The 17,686-nt window shown below is 37.2% G+C and overlaps 1 protein-coding gene across 3 annotated transcripts in view; it reads right to left on the reverse strand.

Moving 5' to 3' along the window:
• LOC134546145 (NEDD8-activating enzyme E1 regulatory subunit) overlaps positions 1-17,686 on the reverse strand; it is a 59,319-nt gene that overhangs the window by 17,890 nt on the left and 23,743 nt on the right. The window contains exons 8-9 of one of the 3 annotated variants that reach the window (XM_063388697.1): positions 12,552-12,688; positions 3,118-3,235 (exon numbers count right to left, since the gene is read on the reverse strand). In XM_063388697.1, coding sequence (XP_063244767.1) covers positions 3,118-3,235; positions 12,552-12,688 — 255 coding nt within the window. Of the gene's footprint in view, positions 1-3,117; positions 3,236-12,535; positions 12,689-17,686 lie in introns of all 3 variants that reach the window. The other 2 variants (XM_063388698.1, XM_063388699.1) reach the window with 2 other exon arrangements.

Genomic DNA, 17,686 nt, shown 5'->3' on the forward strand with positions numbered 1-17,686 from the left:
AGTGTCAACATGGCCGCTAGGAGCTTTGTTGTTAGTGAAAATAAGGTAAGAAATCTAGCTGTTTTGTTATGAAAAAAAATTGTTGCATGTTTATATGCACAAAATTGGTTTTTGTAATGATTATGAGTTCGTTATCTGGTATTACGAATTAGAATAATTGTGCCAATGGTTTTATACGACTGTAAAATTTTTATGTATCTCAAAAGATACACTGCCAATACCCCTAAAAGAATAGATTTTTGGCATGTGTATCCTCTAAGATACAATGCCAAGTACTCACAAATTTGAATTTTCTTACATATGTATCTTACTAGACACAATGCCAATTTCTCTCAAATATGATTTCTCTGAATTTTCAGTTGTAACATGCAGTTGGTACAGAAGAAAGTGTCCCAGTCAACAACTTCACAATTACAGTAAATGTTCAGACACCAGTGCACTATTTTTTGTCTTTCTTCAGTGATGATTTGATAACTACTATAGTAGAAAATACCAATTCATATTCTACACAAGTCACCGGCAAAAGTGTCAACACAACTCACAATGAAATTAAAGATTTCTTAGCAATATTGCTAAGAATGGGTATTGTGGACATGCCTGCATACACAGACTACTGGTCTGAAGCTATGAGCTTTGAACATGTATCAAGTGTGATGCCCCTGAAACAATTTCAGGCTCTAAGACGATACCTGTATTTCGCAAACAATGAAGAAATGAACGACGATAGTTTCTATAAAGTGCAGCCTGTCTTGGAAATTATTCGTCAGAACTGTATCAGACTGGAAAGTGAGAAGAGGCACTCCATAGACGAAATGATGATACCCTACAAGGGTACCAAAGCTGGCTCCTGACGACAATACGTAAAAAACAAGCCCAAGAAATGGGGTTACAAGATGTTTGTTCGGTCAGGTGTTTCAGGAATTGTATATGATTTTTTGATGTATGGTGGGGAGGATACATTCCGTGGGTATTCATTTACCACAGAGGAAGAACAACTTGGAATGAGTGGGAAAGTGGTTGTAGCATTGTACAAATCAATTCGAAATCCACAGTGTCAAATAGTTTACTTTGATAACTTTTTCTGCTCACTTGAACTGATTCTGTGGCTCAGAGATGAGTATGGCATATTTAGTTTGGGTACTTTGCGGGCAAACCGTTTACGGGGGTACCCACTGAAAGCTGATAAACAGCTTGCTAAATCTGGCCGTGGTTCGTATGATCAGAAAGTAGAAGATGACAAGAAAATTGCTATTATCAAATGGTAAGACAACAGGGCAGTAGTCTTGGCAAGTTCATATGTGGCATCTGAGCCTGTAACCACAATCAAGCGGTACAGCAAAGCAGAGAAGAAGAGAGTAGATGTATGTTGTTCTGAAATCATAAAACACTAAACACACATATGGGTGGCGTAGACTTATCAGATATGCTAGTAGCTCTATACAGGACTGGGATAAAAACACGTCGATGGTACATGGGAATCTTCTCCCAAATTTTAGACATCTGTGTAAATAATGCGTGGTTACTATATGGAAGAGAATGCACACTAAAGAACACTCCTTCAGATCTCACCCTGAAACAGTTTCGACTACGAGTAGCTGATGGATTACAACTTCATGGGAAACTTAGGCGAGGACGACCAAGCAGTCAAGAGTTAGGAGAACAGCAGCCTAAAAAAATTCGTAAACCTGTTACTATACGACCAGGAGAAGACATCAGATATGACATGGTTGGTCACTTTCCTGTGTTCACAAGTAAAGGGAGGTGCAAACTTTGCATGAAAGGCCAGACAAGTGTTATTTGTCATAAGTGCAATCAGAGACTATGTTTTGTCGAACATCGTAACTGCTTTCTGGAATTTCATTTTTAAAAAGTGAGTTTTTTTATCTCTATAAAACTTTACAACATTTGTGCTTTGGATGGATGACATTTTTCAGACTATTAAATTATGAACAGTTTTCAAGACAAGAAGTGATATGGTTTCGTTGCAGGTACATTACTTAGTACTTGAATGGATGTGACATTTTTGAGAATTGCATAAACAGTAGTTTCAGGATAATGAATCTGACATGTGTAAAATATCACAACATATTTTATTTGTACAACATGAATGGTTCATAGAATAAGGTGATTTGAAAAATATGGATGAGACATTATTGTGTCAAAAAAAGTTGTACCTGCATAAAAATAGTAATAGTATTGTGTTTCTTTGTTTTTTTTTCTGAATTTTTCTACATCAGGTAACATATACACTTCAGTAATAAATTACGTCCTGCAAGTTGTTACCTGTTATGTATGCTGATAATGTTTCCAGCAAGTTGGCATTGTTTCTTTGTGGATACAGCCCTTCAAAAACTTAAATTGTTAGCAAACTGGCAATGTATCTTGACAGATACAACTAAAATCCAATTACTCCTGAAGATCAATATTTTTTCTATTATTTTTTAACATCACCTGATGATAGTGTTCATCCATTAAAGTAGCAAAAAATTTTTTTTCATAACATTTTTTTCCTTGCCAATTTAAGGGTTAAGACTTGGTACACAAAGACTTCACAAAGTTTTTATAAGTGGTCAAATCGGGATTATTTGGGGTTTTCTTAGTGTGGTTTCAATTAACACAATTCAGGATACCAAAAAAAGTATTTTCCCGCCAGACTTTTTCAGAAAGATATTTTACCGGATTTCTCTGCAAAATCTGGATTCCGCACAACAATGTATGTACGTGCAATATTAGTAGTTCTGAATAACTGGAATGAGAACAGAAGGCATTATTAGTCAATATAGATAATCAGTATGTAATGGATGTACAAGCATCACTAGCAATGCTTGGCGCTGTATAAAACTGTGTACAAGTTTCCTTGGAGCATATTCTACATTTTAGGTAGTTTTTGCTTGTACTAAATAAGAAAAATATTTTTAACATTATTTGAATTTGATTAAGTAATTGTATAAAAATTGTGATTAAATTTTGTAGTACACAGTTTGGTTAGTATAAACCTCATTATTGCAAAGTGACAAAATTAAGGAACCTTCAGGTTTGTTATTATCGAGGTTTGACTGTACTTTACTGCTTCAGGAAAGCACACTTCCTACCATACATCCCGACACTGACACGTACCGACAAACGCTGCGACAGAATGCAACTCGGCCGCGCCGCAGCGGCAGATCTCGTGCACGTAGTCGTCCTTGGGGAACGGGCCACACCCCCACTCCACTAGAAGTTTGCTAATGCAAGCCTGGTCGAACAAAAATACTAATACTTATTTTTACCTCTCAATTCCACGTGTGTACATGTAAAAAAGAACTTTAAAAGTTTAGAATAAGTTCAACACATGTGACAAGTTTTTCTTGTTATTACTTACAATTTTTAACCCCTCTGTAAACTACCATACTGAGATTTACTAATTCAACACATATGCATATTAAAATGAAAATCTGAACAAAATAAGTATATGATAAAAATATTGGATTATTGGGAATAGTTCATAAATCCATTTTCTGAAATTTGGTGTTTTGTAACAAATAACCAAGGTAAAGAGAACTGTGTTGATGTCCATAAGAAGTCAGAACGTGCAAGAGAACAAAACAAAATACCTATTGTCTCACTCTTGCCAGTACTATACCTGTAACTTTTTCTGTTAGTTACCAACATTTTCCAGTAACCCAATGATTCTATCCTTCAAAGCATTGATCATATACTAGTCTGAATCTAAAACCATGGGGTCTGCAACCATTTAGTAAGGCTGTTCCGATACCTTATACTTAGGAACAAGACTTTATTTCTAGGACAATTTTGTTTTTCAAAATGGAGATTTTGGTGTCATTCATAAATAAACTTATAGTTTAAAAAAAAAACCTAAATAACCTCGCTTTTATCATTGAATGAACTAAAAATTACAAAAGAAAATTAAAATTTTAGTATTTTTGTTTAACAGCCAAATAATGCACCACAACTCTGTATAACTAAATGTGTGGGGTGCTCTCTTCTTTCATTTTCGTAATGACTATATCCTAAAATTAGTGATGTAAAATTTAAAACAAATGATATCTGGGCGTAGATCCTGAGGGCCCAGGGGGGCCCGGGTCCCCATGAAATTAAGAAGATCCTCACTAAGGGGGCCCTGCCTGCACTTGCAAAATAGTAATTGTGAAACGTGTTTGATTTCAAAACTATGTCTTATGGAAAACTTTCTGTATATTGTAAAGTTTTCTTCTTATTGCATGAATGTAAGCCAAGATATGGGCAGTGTACAGCATATGGGCACTGCATCCAGATATGACGTGTTGGTTAACCCCACGTGCAAAATATCCCACCCCCTCCCTCCCAGAAATTTCCACTCACGAATCCTACAGAATTGCATCCCTGAAGAACCCCATTACTAGACATGAATTTGTGGTTTTATTTTATGCTATAAAGTGGTGTTATTTTTTGTCAAAAGTGGTGCTACTTTTAAGCAAAAGTGGTGTTATTTTTCAAGTGAAAATTAAGTTATTTTCTCATTAATTAATATATTTACATTAAAAAAACTTATATTTACTGGTATGTAAGATTTGGCAATAAACAAACACTAAACATACTATAATATCCAAATATATCACTCATATCACTATTAGTCAAACAGCTTAGCAATTTGTAAGTTAAATTTTACTTTGATTATTACTGAATTTAAAATTTTAACAAAAATGTAAATATGCATGGAAAATTAATTTGGCTACTAGCGAGTTTAAAATTGCTTAACTTACCTGTTGTGTTCCTATAACACTTTTTGTCACAACTTAAGCCTATATAACTTCACAGTAAACTTTAAACAGAGAAAGAAATTGTTAACAAACACTACATTTTCTTAAGTTCTAATATGTACCAAGCTCTGTTCAAGAACACTAGTGCCGCTCAAAATAAATAGTAGACATGGTTTCTAGATTGGCCTGGCTCAAATTTATTCTATTCGACAAAACACTCCTGTAATCTGAAAGAAACCTTTCAGAATCAACATTTGAAGAAGGAAGCCATATGGCTTCAAAACACTTTTTAGCAAAACTTGGATGAGACAATTTTACATTGGCCAGAGCTTTGACAATGTCATATCCACCACTTTCGGTTACTTGTTTCTTTAAGTTGTATTGTAAAGTCCCTGAAACCACAGACGAGTTCTTTTGTACTTGCCATTTGCATTTCCCTTACACGCCGTAGTTTTGACACTGTGTTCGGGTCTACCTCTTCTGACAAGATACACTTTGGATCAAGAAATTTGATACTGTCAAAATTTCTCTTGCATGGATCAGCTGTCATCATAGAAGAAAGTTTGTCATGAGACAGTGCCACAGTTTTCTTGAGGTCAGTTTTACAGAATCACTAGTAGCTACACTCATTTTCGAGAGAAGTTCAGCAGTCCCATCAAAATAAATGCCCTGCAAAACTTTTTCGAAACCTTCTTTCAAGTCATTTAGTATCCTGTATAATGTTTGGTCAGTTGGGTATGAAGCACCTTCCAACATCTTGATTGAATCAACAAGGGTTTTACCATGATCTTTCACAAAAGTAGCTAGGCAGTGAATTACTTCAGTGTCTTTTGAAGTCAGTGACGCCAAATACTCCACATCTGCATTTTGTGTTGATTGTAAGTCTTCTGTCCTAACAAAATCAAGAATGTCATGAAAATGTTCAACCAAATAAAAAACACTCTTGAACCATGCATTCTACCTGGTAACAAAAGACAAAGGAAAGAGTGCACATGGTTTTCCATGCCTATTTTCTAGGAAAGTGTGGAACAAGTGCTTTCGTTTTCTTGTGATTATGAAAACTGCTTGATGTTCGCAACAGCAGTGTTGAGTACTTTAAGTTCTTTTGCCCAAATGTTTCCAATTATGTTGAGTTTGTGTGCCCAAAACTGAATGTGAATCAGACTGTCACCAATCACAACTTTCAAGGTATTTGCACATTTTGTCATGTATGGAGCAGAATCGGACACCAAACAATAAACATTTTCATACTGGACCTCATAAACTTTCAAAGACTCCAAAATTGCCCTTACAATTTGTAGCATCTGCTGCTTCGAGGAAATGGACTCCGCACACAAATAATTCTGGAGTATCATCTTCACTCAAAACACGAAATAGAACAACAAACACACACTTTCCTATACTGTCTGTGGTTTCATCACACATAATGTCAATTTTTTTATCCTTTATTTTATGTTTTACCTCCTCACATCTTGTATTCATTACTGATCCAACATGTTTTTCTCGAAGTGTTCTGGCATGTGGTAGAACTCCAGCACCTTCAATGTATTTGTTCATCCATTCTCGAATGTTTAGATCATCAACCTTTTCCAAAGGTATATTTGCTTTTATAAAAGCTGTTGTTGTGTCCGTGATGAATTCTGTAGAAGTGTCTTTTTTACGTTTTACATCACGAAAGACGATACAAGAGAAACTTGCCTTTTGCTCGAAGTTCCAGGTTGTTTTTCTTCTACAAGACGCTTGTTTTTATCAGTACTGACGTGCTTTGTACACGAAATCTTCTCTCCCAGCTAATGGACACGTTGCAATACCGACAAAAAACTGTGTTTTCATCACTCGCATAAAGCCCCTGGCTAGTAAATTCTAAAACTCGTTGCTTGGCAGTAATGTGTGGTTTTGGCATTTTCCTTACATAAAGTAAGACTTATAACGGTTCGTTACATACAAAAATAAACAGATGTTGCGTCAATTTTTTTTTTTTTATTTTTCAAACTATAATGCATAGACGAATCCAATCATTTTCACAGTTTTACTCGTTCAACACGTACATCTGCCCGTCGAAAAATGCCCACAGTTTGCGCGATGTGAATTAACGAAAAATAACGTCCTTCAGTAATCTTTTACTGCAAGTACACGAAATTAGTGCGGCCTTAAACATGACCGCACCCAGCGAAAACGAATTTTGCTACGAGTCGAACGCCGACGAAGGTGGCCGCAATTTCTAATTATGTCCAAACTAAATATAAAAAAATAATTAGGTTAACTTAATAATCGGCCTGGCTCTGACCACCAACGTTAAATTATCTATTAGCAAATTACTTCATAATTTGGCGAGAAGCCACCGAACGCGACCTACTGGTACAGCAGTCGGCAGACAACTGGTGAACTCTTGCCACTGTCTCCTCCACGCAGGGAGGAGAAATCACATGACCTCACCGACCAATCACACGCACGCTTCATTCACTCTACAAATCACAAGCCAATCACAGAACAAATTACAATACATGAAAAAACCCTGTACACACATAACTCGAGGCTTCCCTTGATCTGTCTCTTTTCAATTTCACATCAAAATCGGGGACTCCCATTCTCGTTCTATCTCCCACACCGTGAGACAGCAGTTATCACTCAGTTCCCATGCAGTGGGGGAATTCCCGTCTTTATCTATCTCTGAGGGGAATTACTGTTTCTTTCTCACTTACACTTACAGGCCTCTCATGCCTCTCTTTCTATCCATCACACCAGACACAGTCCCTTGTTCTAGAATTATGCAACACGTTAATTAAAATTAAGAACAGCAATCGTAATATAAATTCCTTGACAAAATTCAACTTATTGAGAAAAACCTGAAAAAGTAGGCCTAAACAACCAAAAATCTAGTAGAACGACTTCTTTGTGAATAATTACATAAAAAATAGTAATGATGAAAACGTCTCTTAAAATACAAGGTACACACTCAAAACACAAAGCAAGTGCAAACATCAACCCTAAAATACATGAAAATGGTAAAATATAATTAGAAAGATTTTTTAAGAAATAGTTACATGCAAAAAAATAGTTTGAAAAGAATAATATTCAGCTAGGAGGGCAAGGGTCTTGCAACGTTACAGACTATTTACTTTAATGCCAATCTTTTTACGAATACATATTTTTTGTTTCGCGTTGATTCAACTTTCGTCACTATTTGTAAATGTAAACAAGCAATCAATGATGCCGTGCATACATGGTGTGTGCCTGTACGAGCTGTGCGCGAAACTAAATCAAGTTGTTGGTTTTCTTAGCAGTTGACTTCCTATACGTGATTCGAGAGTATCGAAGGTGACAAGATGGCGCGTGCGCAACGAGATGTGACGTGTTTATATAATTATATCTTCAACCAACTTGCTAGTTTTCTTTTAAAACTTAACACATGTTAAGGCTAAATAATATTGTATTTTGATTAAGCTGAAAACATTTCACATATTGAAAATGTCTTATTTTGTACACAGAAAATTCTTCGAAACTCAAAACCATCATTAAGCCTGCGCCATGCCTTCGGTGATACAGAAAGCATAACCTTTTAACTTTCAGTTGAGGCAAGGGAAATGTGAAGAATTCAAAATTATAGTTTTTAAGTGAGAATCTGATGGATACAAAAAGGATTGAGCTAAATAAAGGTATTTAAATTGTTTATGATTTTAGTCGGGTATGCAACGATTGTGATATTTGTTTGCCACATTTTTTATAAATAGTCATAAATGATGTACCTACGACTACTATGCTGTAGTGACTATGCTGTAACAATCTGATTTACCAAAAAAATTATGTTTTTGTAAAATCATTTACAACATTATCACAGATTTCACATTTTTGTTAGATTATTCTCCTTATTTTTCAGAAAGTGAAAAATTCGTTTTACTAAAGAAAAATCGCTGAAATTCGCATAATAATTTGTGTTATCTCAATTGTGAAAAATGCATGTCTCTACCCATTACTAATTTGAAGTTCATTATTGTTAAGTTCATATATTAAATTTAGTAATGACTAAATCCTAAAATTTTTGTATTGACTAAATACTAAAATTAGTGATAACTGATAAGACAATTTATTACAAATCATATTGTTATTACTACAGAAAAAAAAAAAGATATCAAGCACCTCGTGCTTTTAGTTGTACAGAGTTCTGGTAAATTATTTGGCTTTTGGACAAAAAAATTAAATTTAAAGTTTCTTTTATAATTTTAGTACATTCAATGATAAAAGCATGGATTTTAAGTTTTTTTTATTAAACTATAAGATTACTTTTAGTCTCAAAATACAATGTCACCTTGTTTGATACAGTTGTCATTATCCATTTTGTACTTCATTGTTTACCACAGCACATTAGCACTACCACAGAACTGCAGACATTAATTAATTTACTAATAACCATTAAGATAACAATGGTTTTAGCTTGCCAGTTAAACATTATGAAATTAAATAATAAACATTTATGGTTTTGAAAAACTAATTTAAATGAAGACTGATCTAAATTTGCTAGTTATAGGTAAAAATAAAATCTTGACCATCTTTCAAGTCTACAGGATTGAAACTCGACAGATATACATATTCTTTATATTACAAAAACATTAACTAAGCATGGGGTTTTCCTAAAATCCGCTTCCAAGGCGGGTTACGGGACATTTTCCACCACAACCCGACCTACTGGATCACAAACACTCCAAACTAAATGAGAATACATTTTTAAAATTTTAGAAATTTAGGGTCATTAACCCCTCCCCCCTCTGATGGGGAGAAAGTCAAAGAAACACTACAAATTGAAAAAGCATTGATTTTATTATAATAAAGATAATTATTCTATTAAGTGTTATAATAACAAAATTTATTAATTGGTTAGGTTAGGTCAGTCCCAATATTTATGTATTTATTACATAATATTTATATATTTGTTACATATTATTAATGTAGCTAACCTAACAAAACACCTTATAACATTTGAATAACCTAATACACCATTTTTAACAACATTCCTTGTACATGTTAAAGAACAGTGCTTAACTATAAAAATACTGAAATGAAAAGTGTAAACACAACCGGGAGAAAGGTTATCTCTAGTATTATTATTCATATTTTTAAATATCACATCATATCAAAAATAAAAGGTATTAACTAGATGGAAAATGCATTCTAACTGCTTTTAAAAAAAAGAGGAAAGCTGCCCGACAATTTGTAAAGATAATCCTTAAGAGGCCACTCCAGTGTTTCAGGGGCACTACGCAACCCGCGTTAACTTCATAAGATGCAATGCTATTTTCATTTTGCTTGTAACTAATTAACTAATATAGATTCCGAAATGATGCTTGCTTGATTAGTAAGACAACGATGCTCCTATCAAAGCCCCTTTCTTCAAAAACGTGCATAAATTATGGTTTCATACTAATCTTTACTAATATGCATAAGTGTATTGTCTAGGTTTGAACCATATTTTATGCACGTTTTTGAAGAAAGGTGCTTTGATAAGAGCATTGTTGTCTTACATATCAAGCAAGCATCATTTCGAAATCTATATTAATTAATAAGTTACAAGCAAAATGAAAATAGCATTGAATCTTATGAAGTTAACGTGGGTTGCGTAGTGCCCCTGAAACAGTGGAGTGGCCTCTTAAGGATACAGTATATATCCTATAAATTTTGGTACGTTTGTGGTTAACATTGATACTATCAATTGATCAAGTAGTATTTGCTGTGTTAAAAAAATCTATGGCACACGGCTTGCCTTTAATTCCAAAATGGCTTCAATTTCTAGTGTTTTAAGACATAAATATTGGGATACAGTCAAACCTCTCTGAAACGACCCCTCACGGTTCCCAGGAATAGGGTCGAAATAGAGGGGGGGGGGGGGGGGGGGGTCGTAATAGATGTTTTCCAAAATTTTCAGTTCATTTCACCCCCCCCCCCCCCCCCAAAACCGCTATCGCTACTCGCTAACCAGCCGTACAATGGCAGGACGTCACTCACAATGCTAGACGGCTTTGCTTTAAACCCACTTCAACCTTCATGACAAGTCCGTCGCCCTACAGGCCACCTCTAAAGAAAATATGTTAGTTTACATGTACATTTTCTGCTTTCCGTAGTTAAATACACTAGAGCCCCGATGTCACGAACCCCGGATTTAACTAAGCAGTGATTTTACGAATACATTCTCGGGAACCGTCAAAAAATTGGACATTCTGACCAAAATGTGAAAATCATAAGAAAGAAAAACAAAAATAAACAAAATGAAAGATCATTAAAATCTGTTAATTTTAACACACAGCGTATTTTTGTGTCAGCTTTAATACTTTTAATAATGTTCATGTAAGAATAACAGAAAAATAATGGGACATTTTCTTTAAAAATATGGCAGCTGTAGATTCTGCAACGCGAGTGGGCGCACACGAAGCTCGCCCGGCTGTCTGGCGGCAGCGGCTTCATGACGCATAAGCTCACCCCTCCCTCCCCTCTCGTTAACATCATCCCTCCCAGACACACAAACCATCTAGTGTCCTCCCTTATAACACCCCAACTTCGCTCCCCTTTTGAAAAATCTTCAGTGAGAAAATGCTCATTTCACCCTCCCTTCTCCCGTAAAATTGGGCTATTATGAATGGGGTACTAAAGCGGCGAGGGAGGGGTCATAAATGTCTCTTTTCACACCAAGTTCGAGTTCAGTCATCTCTGGCAAGGAATTTACAAGCTTTCAAACTTAAATATAAATGTATTTTAATAGCAAGGGTCCTATGAAAAGGAATATACCAAATAAAATCAAGCTGCTGTCACCAAACAAAGCATAAAACGGCCCAATGCGTGGTCGCTTCGTTATTGCTCGCGCAAGAGGTGAGACGTGGAATGTTAGAAGAAAGATAAATGCGAGGGAGACAGACGGCAGCCAGTGAGTTTCCTGCGTGGGCAATAAGTGGCGTAGCTTATTTTTTTATGCTGGGTGAAGCGACCTTTTTCTATCAACCCACGGGAAAAGATAATTGCTTGAGCTGTCAAAATAAACATCGCTGCGGCAGTTAAAACAAGTCGAGGCGGGCGTGCATCCAGTCGGTCGCTGTGTATTGTCAACCGATGGTAATCAAAATCAAGAGAAATCCAGCAGGTAGCTTTCTTTGCCTTAACTGCATACCACACTAGACACTCGCAAAAAGCTAAATGTAAACACGTTGCCACAAAAACCTTTATCTGTACCCTGCCGGCAAAGGGACGTAGAATGGGGGTTGTTAAGCACTGACAGCGGTCGACAGGAAGTGGTATCTATTTTTAGATATGCGCTGCCTAGCGCAGTACAGCACTCGGCAAGAGAAACGCAGTAACACACTACTCACCACAAGAAACTTATTTTCTGTCTGATTTTCTTCGGATTTTCGGAAATTTTTAACGGTTCCTCGAAATTGGGTTGTAATAGAGAGGTGGTCGAAATAAATGGGGTCGCAACAAAAAGGTTTTATTGTACAATTTTTTCCTGTATTATTATTATTACTACGTAAAATACACCATAATTGCAGAAAATAGCATAAATAGTAAGAACTTAAATAAAAATTTTCAAAACAAAATAATTCAATTGAAGTTGTACATGATTTGAAATTCATTGCACATGCCTAATATGTATAGAGTCTCGTTCAGTCGAGTACGATGAACTCGAATTTCAAGCAGAGTTGAGCTGAAGCTGCTCGCTTGACTTGGCTCGAGTCTCAACTTATCTTTATGAAAGACCATTCACTGAAACCTGTTATGGACCAGACCACCACCCAAGCAGCACAGTTCATACAAACCTGCTGGCTATGTTACCTTCAACTTGGCAATGTCAGGCTCCACTTGGTTGTCGAACTCTCCCGGGTACATGTTGTACTCGGCGTAGAAGCGGTCCACGCCACGCAGCATGATGTAAAATATCATGGTGCTCTCTGGATTTTCCAGGGCCGATGCTGCAATTCAAATTTGACTACGTAATTTCATAAATCTTTTGCAATTATTTTTTTGCAAGCTAGTATACAAGGTGAGCACAAAAGAAGTATACAAATTCAAAAATTCATTAAATTTAAACAGTACAACATACGGGCTTCAAACCTTATATAGTTCATAGAGAATCTCTGGAAGTTTTTTTTGACGTATAGATGCACCCACCAGAGTATCCATATCAACCTGGTACAAAAACTTTGAAGAGAACGGCTGCATTTTCAAAGGCAAGAGTCCTGGTCGCCCTCCTGCGCCAGAGCAAGCTGTGGATCGTGTTCCTGCAACACGTCGCGCAAGTCGTGAGCTGCAGATCCAACAAACAACAATTTCCAAAATCTTACGTAAACTCTTGCGCATGAAACCTTACAGATTGCAGATGGTGCAGGCACTCACTCACATCAATTATGCAGCACGATCGGAATTCTGCATCGAAATGTTGGCAAGAATGGAGAATGACGAAAACCTATCAAAGAGGTTAATTTTTAGAGATGAAGCAACATTTCACACAAATGGTAGAGTTAATCGTCACAATGTTCATGTTTGGGGAACACAACACCCCCATGAAACCATCACACATGAATGATATTCGCCAAAGGTCAATGTCTTCTGCACAGTGTCGAGGGAGAAGATTTACGGCCCCTTCTTTTTCTTGGAGAAAACTGTCAAAGGCACTACATACCTCAACATGCTTTCTTTGTGGTTGCTGCCTCAATTGCAAGACGACTCCGACAACTTTATCTTTCAAGAAGATGGTGCACCTCCACACTTCCACCTGGCTGTACGGGAACACCTCAACACACATCTGCCTGGGCGATAGCTCGGTCGAGCAGGTGCTGGTGATGAGGTGTGGTGCAGGTGGCCACCACGATCACCAGACCTAACCCCTTGTGATTCCCTCTTGTGGGGTTACATCAAAGACATAGTGTTTGTCCCGCCCCTACCACAATCCTTGCCACAGCTAAGACAGCGAATTGCAGTTGCTGTAGAGTCCATCACTACCGACATGTTGTGCAGGGTGTGGGATGAGTTTGAATATCGTCTCGACGTTTGCCATGAGACAAGAGGAGCACGCATAGAGTCTCTGTAATATGTTAAAAAAACTTCCAGAGATTCTCTATGAACTATATAAGGTTCGAAGCCTGTATGTTGTACCGTTTAAATTTTATGAATTTTTGATTTTGTATACTTCTTTTGTGCTTATCCTGTATAATATAATTTTACAGGTAATTTTCTGTAAACTTAACTGTTTTATTAAACAGTCAAATGCTATACATGAGCTACTCAATACTATCTAGGAAAAACATGATTGAGATTTCATGTCCCTTGCCTCCCTCCGAGGTGATATGGATTTAATTCCTGGCAGGGTCACAACCAGACTTTATGCATGTGGGGAACGTGGTGGTCATTGCAGTGAGCATGTCTGTTTTGTCTGAGTACTCCCGTTTCCTCCACCCATTCATTCCGTCAATAGTACTCCATCCTCATCTCATCGTCTTTCACGGCTCACAGCAGAAGCATCCAGGTCCAACCTCTGGTACAATAAACACCAATAACTACAGAAACACAAAATTATACAAAAAAAAAAGAATATATATGTATGTATATATATAAATAAAAAAAATCTCTGTTATAATTATTAACTAAGTTTATAACAATATAAAATACTAGATTGCATGACTTTATTTTACAAATGCCAAATAATTCACCTACAAGAATTACAAACCTAATTTATTGTAATTAGAAATCATTCTATAGATAATTTCATTATTATTATTAATTGTACATAAAGGGGATTTTAAGCAACTATTAAATTGAGGTACTCTCAAGCCAGAGTTATCAAGGACAAAATTACATTGAATTTTAGAGTTGTAGCAATTTGGAATAAACAGGGCATCCAAATGGTCTCTACGAACAAAGAGAGGTGTAAATATAGGATCAGGGAACCTCTTTAGATCAATTAATTCAATTACTTTATTTTTAATGCTTTCACTTTTGTTACCATCAGTCATCTTTATGTTGTTCCAAATAATAGAGCAATATTCTAATTTAGATCTAACTAATGAAAAATAGAGAGAAAGAATATAATTTGGATTAGTTGCATAACGAGTGATGAATTTAATTAGGGTCAAAGTTCTTCGGGTAGTAATAAGGCAAAAACTAAGATAATATCCTTTACTAGGAAATGTTATCCACTTAAGTACGACTATAATTTGTTGAACTCTCAAATTGTTAGAACTACCTTAATAAAAGATCTTGTAATCTTCCTATATTCCAAGTTATTTTTTCATAAGCATGTTAACTATTTATATTATGAGTCTAACTAAATTATGCATGCACCAATCATTAATTTTTTTAATGTCAAGTTGTAATAATAAGCAATCTTTGGGAGTACAGTAAACTCCCGGTATACCGCGCCCCGATAGATCGCGGAATCGGGTATATCGCGGGTCAAACCATGTCCCCCAATCAGAAATTAATAATAATACTAATAACACAGTAGAACCTCGTTAATTCGTGATGGTCGGGACCGAGATAATCACGGATTACCGAATTTCACGGACTAGCGATTAAAAGCCCAGAAGGTCTTGTCAAGCTTCTCAGACACCGGCGTGCAGCTGGGTTAAGGCCAAGGTCATGTGACGTAACGTCTACCGAGGCTTACTGCGCCTTGGCAGCAGATGGATAAAAAATATTAAACTCTCCATTATTCGTGTTAATTGGGACCCGCCGATGCCCGGATAGTTAAAATCCTGTAAAAAAAGTAATAAACCCGGATAATCCGTTCAAGGTAAGGACCGTCTTCGAATTAGTCTGGGCTTAAAAAAATACGGCACTGCCTAGCCATTAGTTCACGGTCATTTACAACAGCCGAAGAGAGAAAGATAAGATCGTGCTGAACTTGCACACATCAATTTTGGGTAGCCCCCAACCCCCCCCCCCCCCCCCCAACTCATCCCACTTCGTCCAGCCGAATGCCAGCCAGACACGTCACTCGCCAGGCGCCTGCCGTGCGTTGGTGCGTTGGCGGGTGGAAACAAACAAAGGGAGACGGGAAGCAGAAGTCAGGACATCCCCCTCAAGTTTAAAGAGTGACAAATGTGACAGCTGAAAGGGGGACGATAGACACGTCACTCGCCAGGCGCCTGCCGTGCGTTGGTGCGTTGGCGGGTGGAAACAAACAAAGGGAGACGGGAAGCAGAAGTCAGGACATCCCCCTCAAGTTTAAAGAGTGACAAATGTGACAGCTGAAAGGGGGAAAGCATCGGGAAGAAAAAATCCTAGGCGTAGAAAATGTCCGCAGTGAAATTCTAAACAAGATATCTCCGTTCATTATTCCTCTATCTTGTAGTGTTTTCAAATTATGGTCCAATCCAGCCCAGTGTTATTTTCTGAAACACTAGTTCTTAACATTTTTTTTTAACCCACAAATAAAGCATCGGAAAGGGGACCCGATAAAGCCCACCGTCCAGCGACATTATCCAGCGTGACTCGGCTGGGGATTGATTTTGGATAGGTTTGGTTGACGGCCAGCGCTGGGAGGGGAGAGGCGAGCCGAGAATATGCGACCAAGACACCCGGGTAGATGGGAGGAGTGGAATATAAGCGCCAGTGATGAGAGGGGCGATTAAGCCGAAAGGGGGGAAGTATGGTGACCTTGAGTAGTTCACTCATTTCCGTCTGCACACTTCTCGTGGTCACGTGTGTTGACAAGCGGAGACATATAAATGTTTTGTTACAACTTGAACCTACAGACGTAATATTATTCGTTGTATTATACACGTTCATCTTTTTACTTTGGTATAATGTTTTAACATTAAATAGTAAAGTAAATCAGCTAGCGTATTTTTAATCTTTGCCGAGGAATTCCCAGTGGTTCAATACTTACGTGAACCATACTGTACCACTTTTGCCGTGAGGTAGTAAACAAGCCCCGGAAATGTTTATGTGTAGCGGCCTCCCGACCTTTAACCAGAGGCTGGGGAATATAACACTTGCCGATCCGAGCCACACACACTCAGCAACTCGACACAGCGTTTGATGGAATAAGTAAAGACAACGTTTAACAGACTTTTTAATACGGCGCCACTGATTGCGCTAAAATTATTTTGGCGCAATTTTTGTATCCCACATGTGACCATTTATAATTTACTGTAAGCATGGATAACAAAGTTTAACCACTTTACACGATAGACGATTCTTTATTTTATATTGTACGAATGCTAGAATCGTTTTTCACGTATCTGCTGCATACTTCTGCAAAAGACACGCTATCTGTAAGTACGTAAATCTAGAATTTTTATTTTGTCAATCAAACTCGGTACTTTGCGATTCATATTCGGTTTGAAGTATTACTATGGCCTTTCTATTTAGAAGACTTTGACCACAGAATCGTGTGTAATCGCACACACTGCACTTACTTTGTTACGGACACTTAGACGAAGCAGATACTGTGGCTGACACCACGAGACTGGCAGCAGCTTGTGTGCCGCACGTGTGTATGGCGGCGTGTGGCGCGCTCGTAGGCCGTGCGACAAACTGTGCGCGGCATGCGGAAAAATAAAAAATAAAATTCAACATTTAATATTTATCTTTAAAATTTATTATTTTTATTTTTTCACCCGCGTTTAGTGAAAACTGCGGATGCAAAGTCCGCACTGTGCGTGCTTGCCGACCTATTAGAACACAGGCGGTGTTTTATGCCTTTTGACCTTGGTAACATCGAAACATCGCGGTTATGCAACAACGCGGGTAAAAGTTATGTCCCCCGACAACCGCGTTAAATAGGGAGTGTACTGTACTAATTTTCCTGTAAATTTTAAAATCATCAGGAAAAAGGACTTCGGTGCAGTGATTTAAGACACTGGTGATATCATTGATAAAGATATTGAAAAGAAGAGATAAAGTGCCACATGGAGGAACTCCAGAACTAGCATTGAAAAGAGAGGAATTATTACGAGGGTTAATTT

Source organism: Bacillus rossius, chromosome 1 (assembly GCF_032445375.1).
Source record: "Bacillus rossius redtenbacheri isolate Brsri chromosome 1, Brsri_v3, whole genome shotgun sequence".
NCBI lineage: Eukaryota > Metazoa > Arthropoda > Insecta > Phasmatodea > Bacillidae > Bacillus > Bacillus rossius.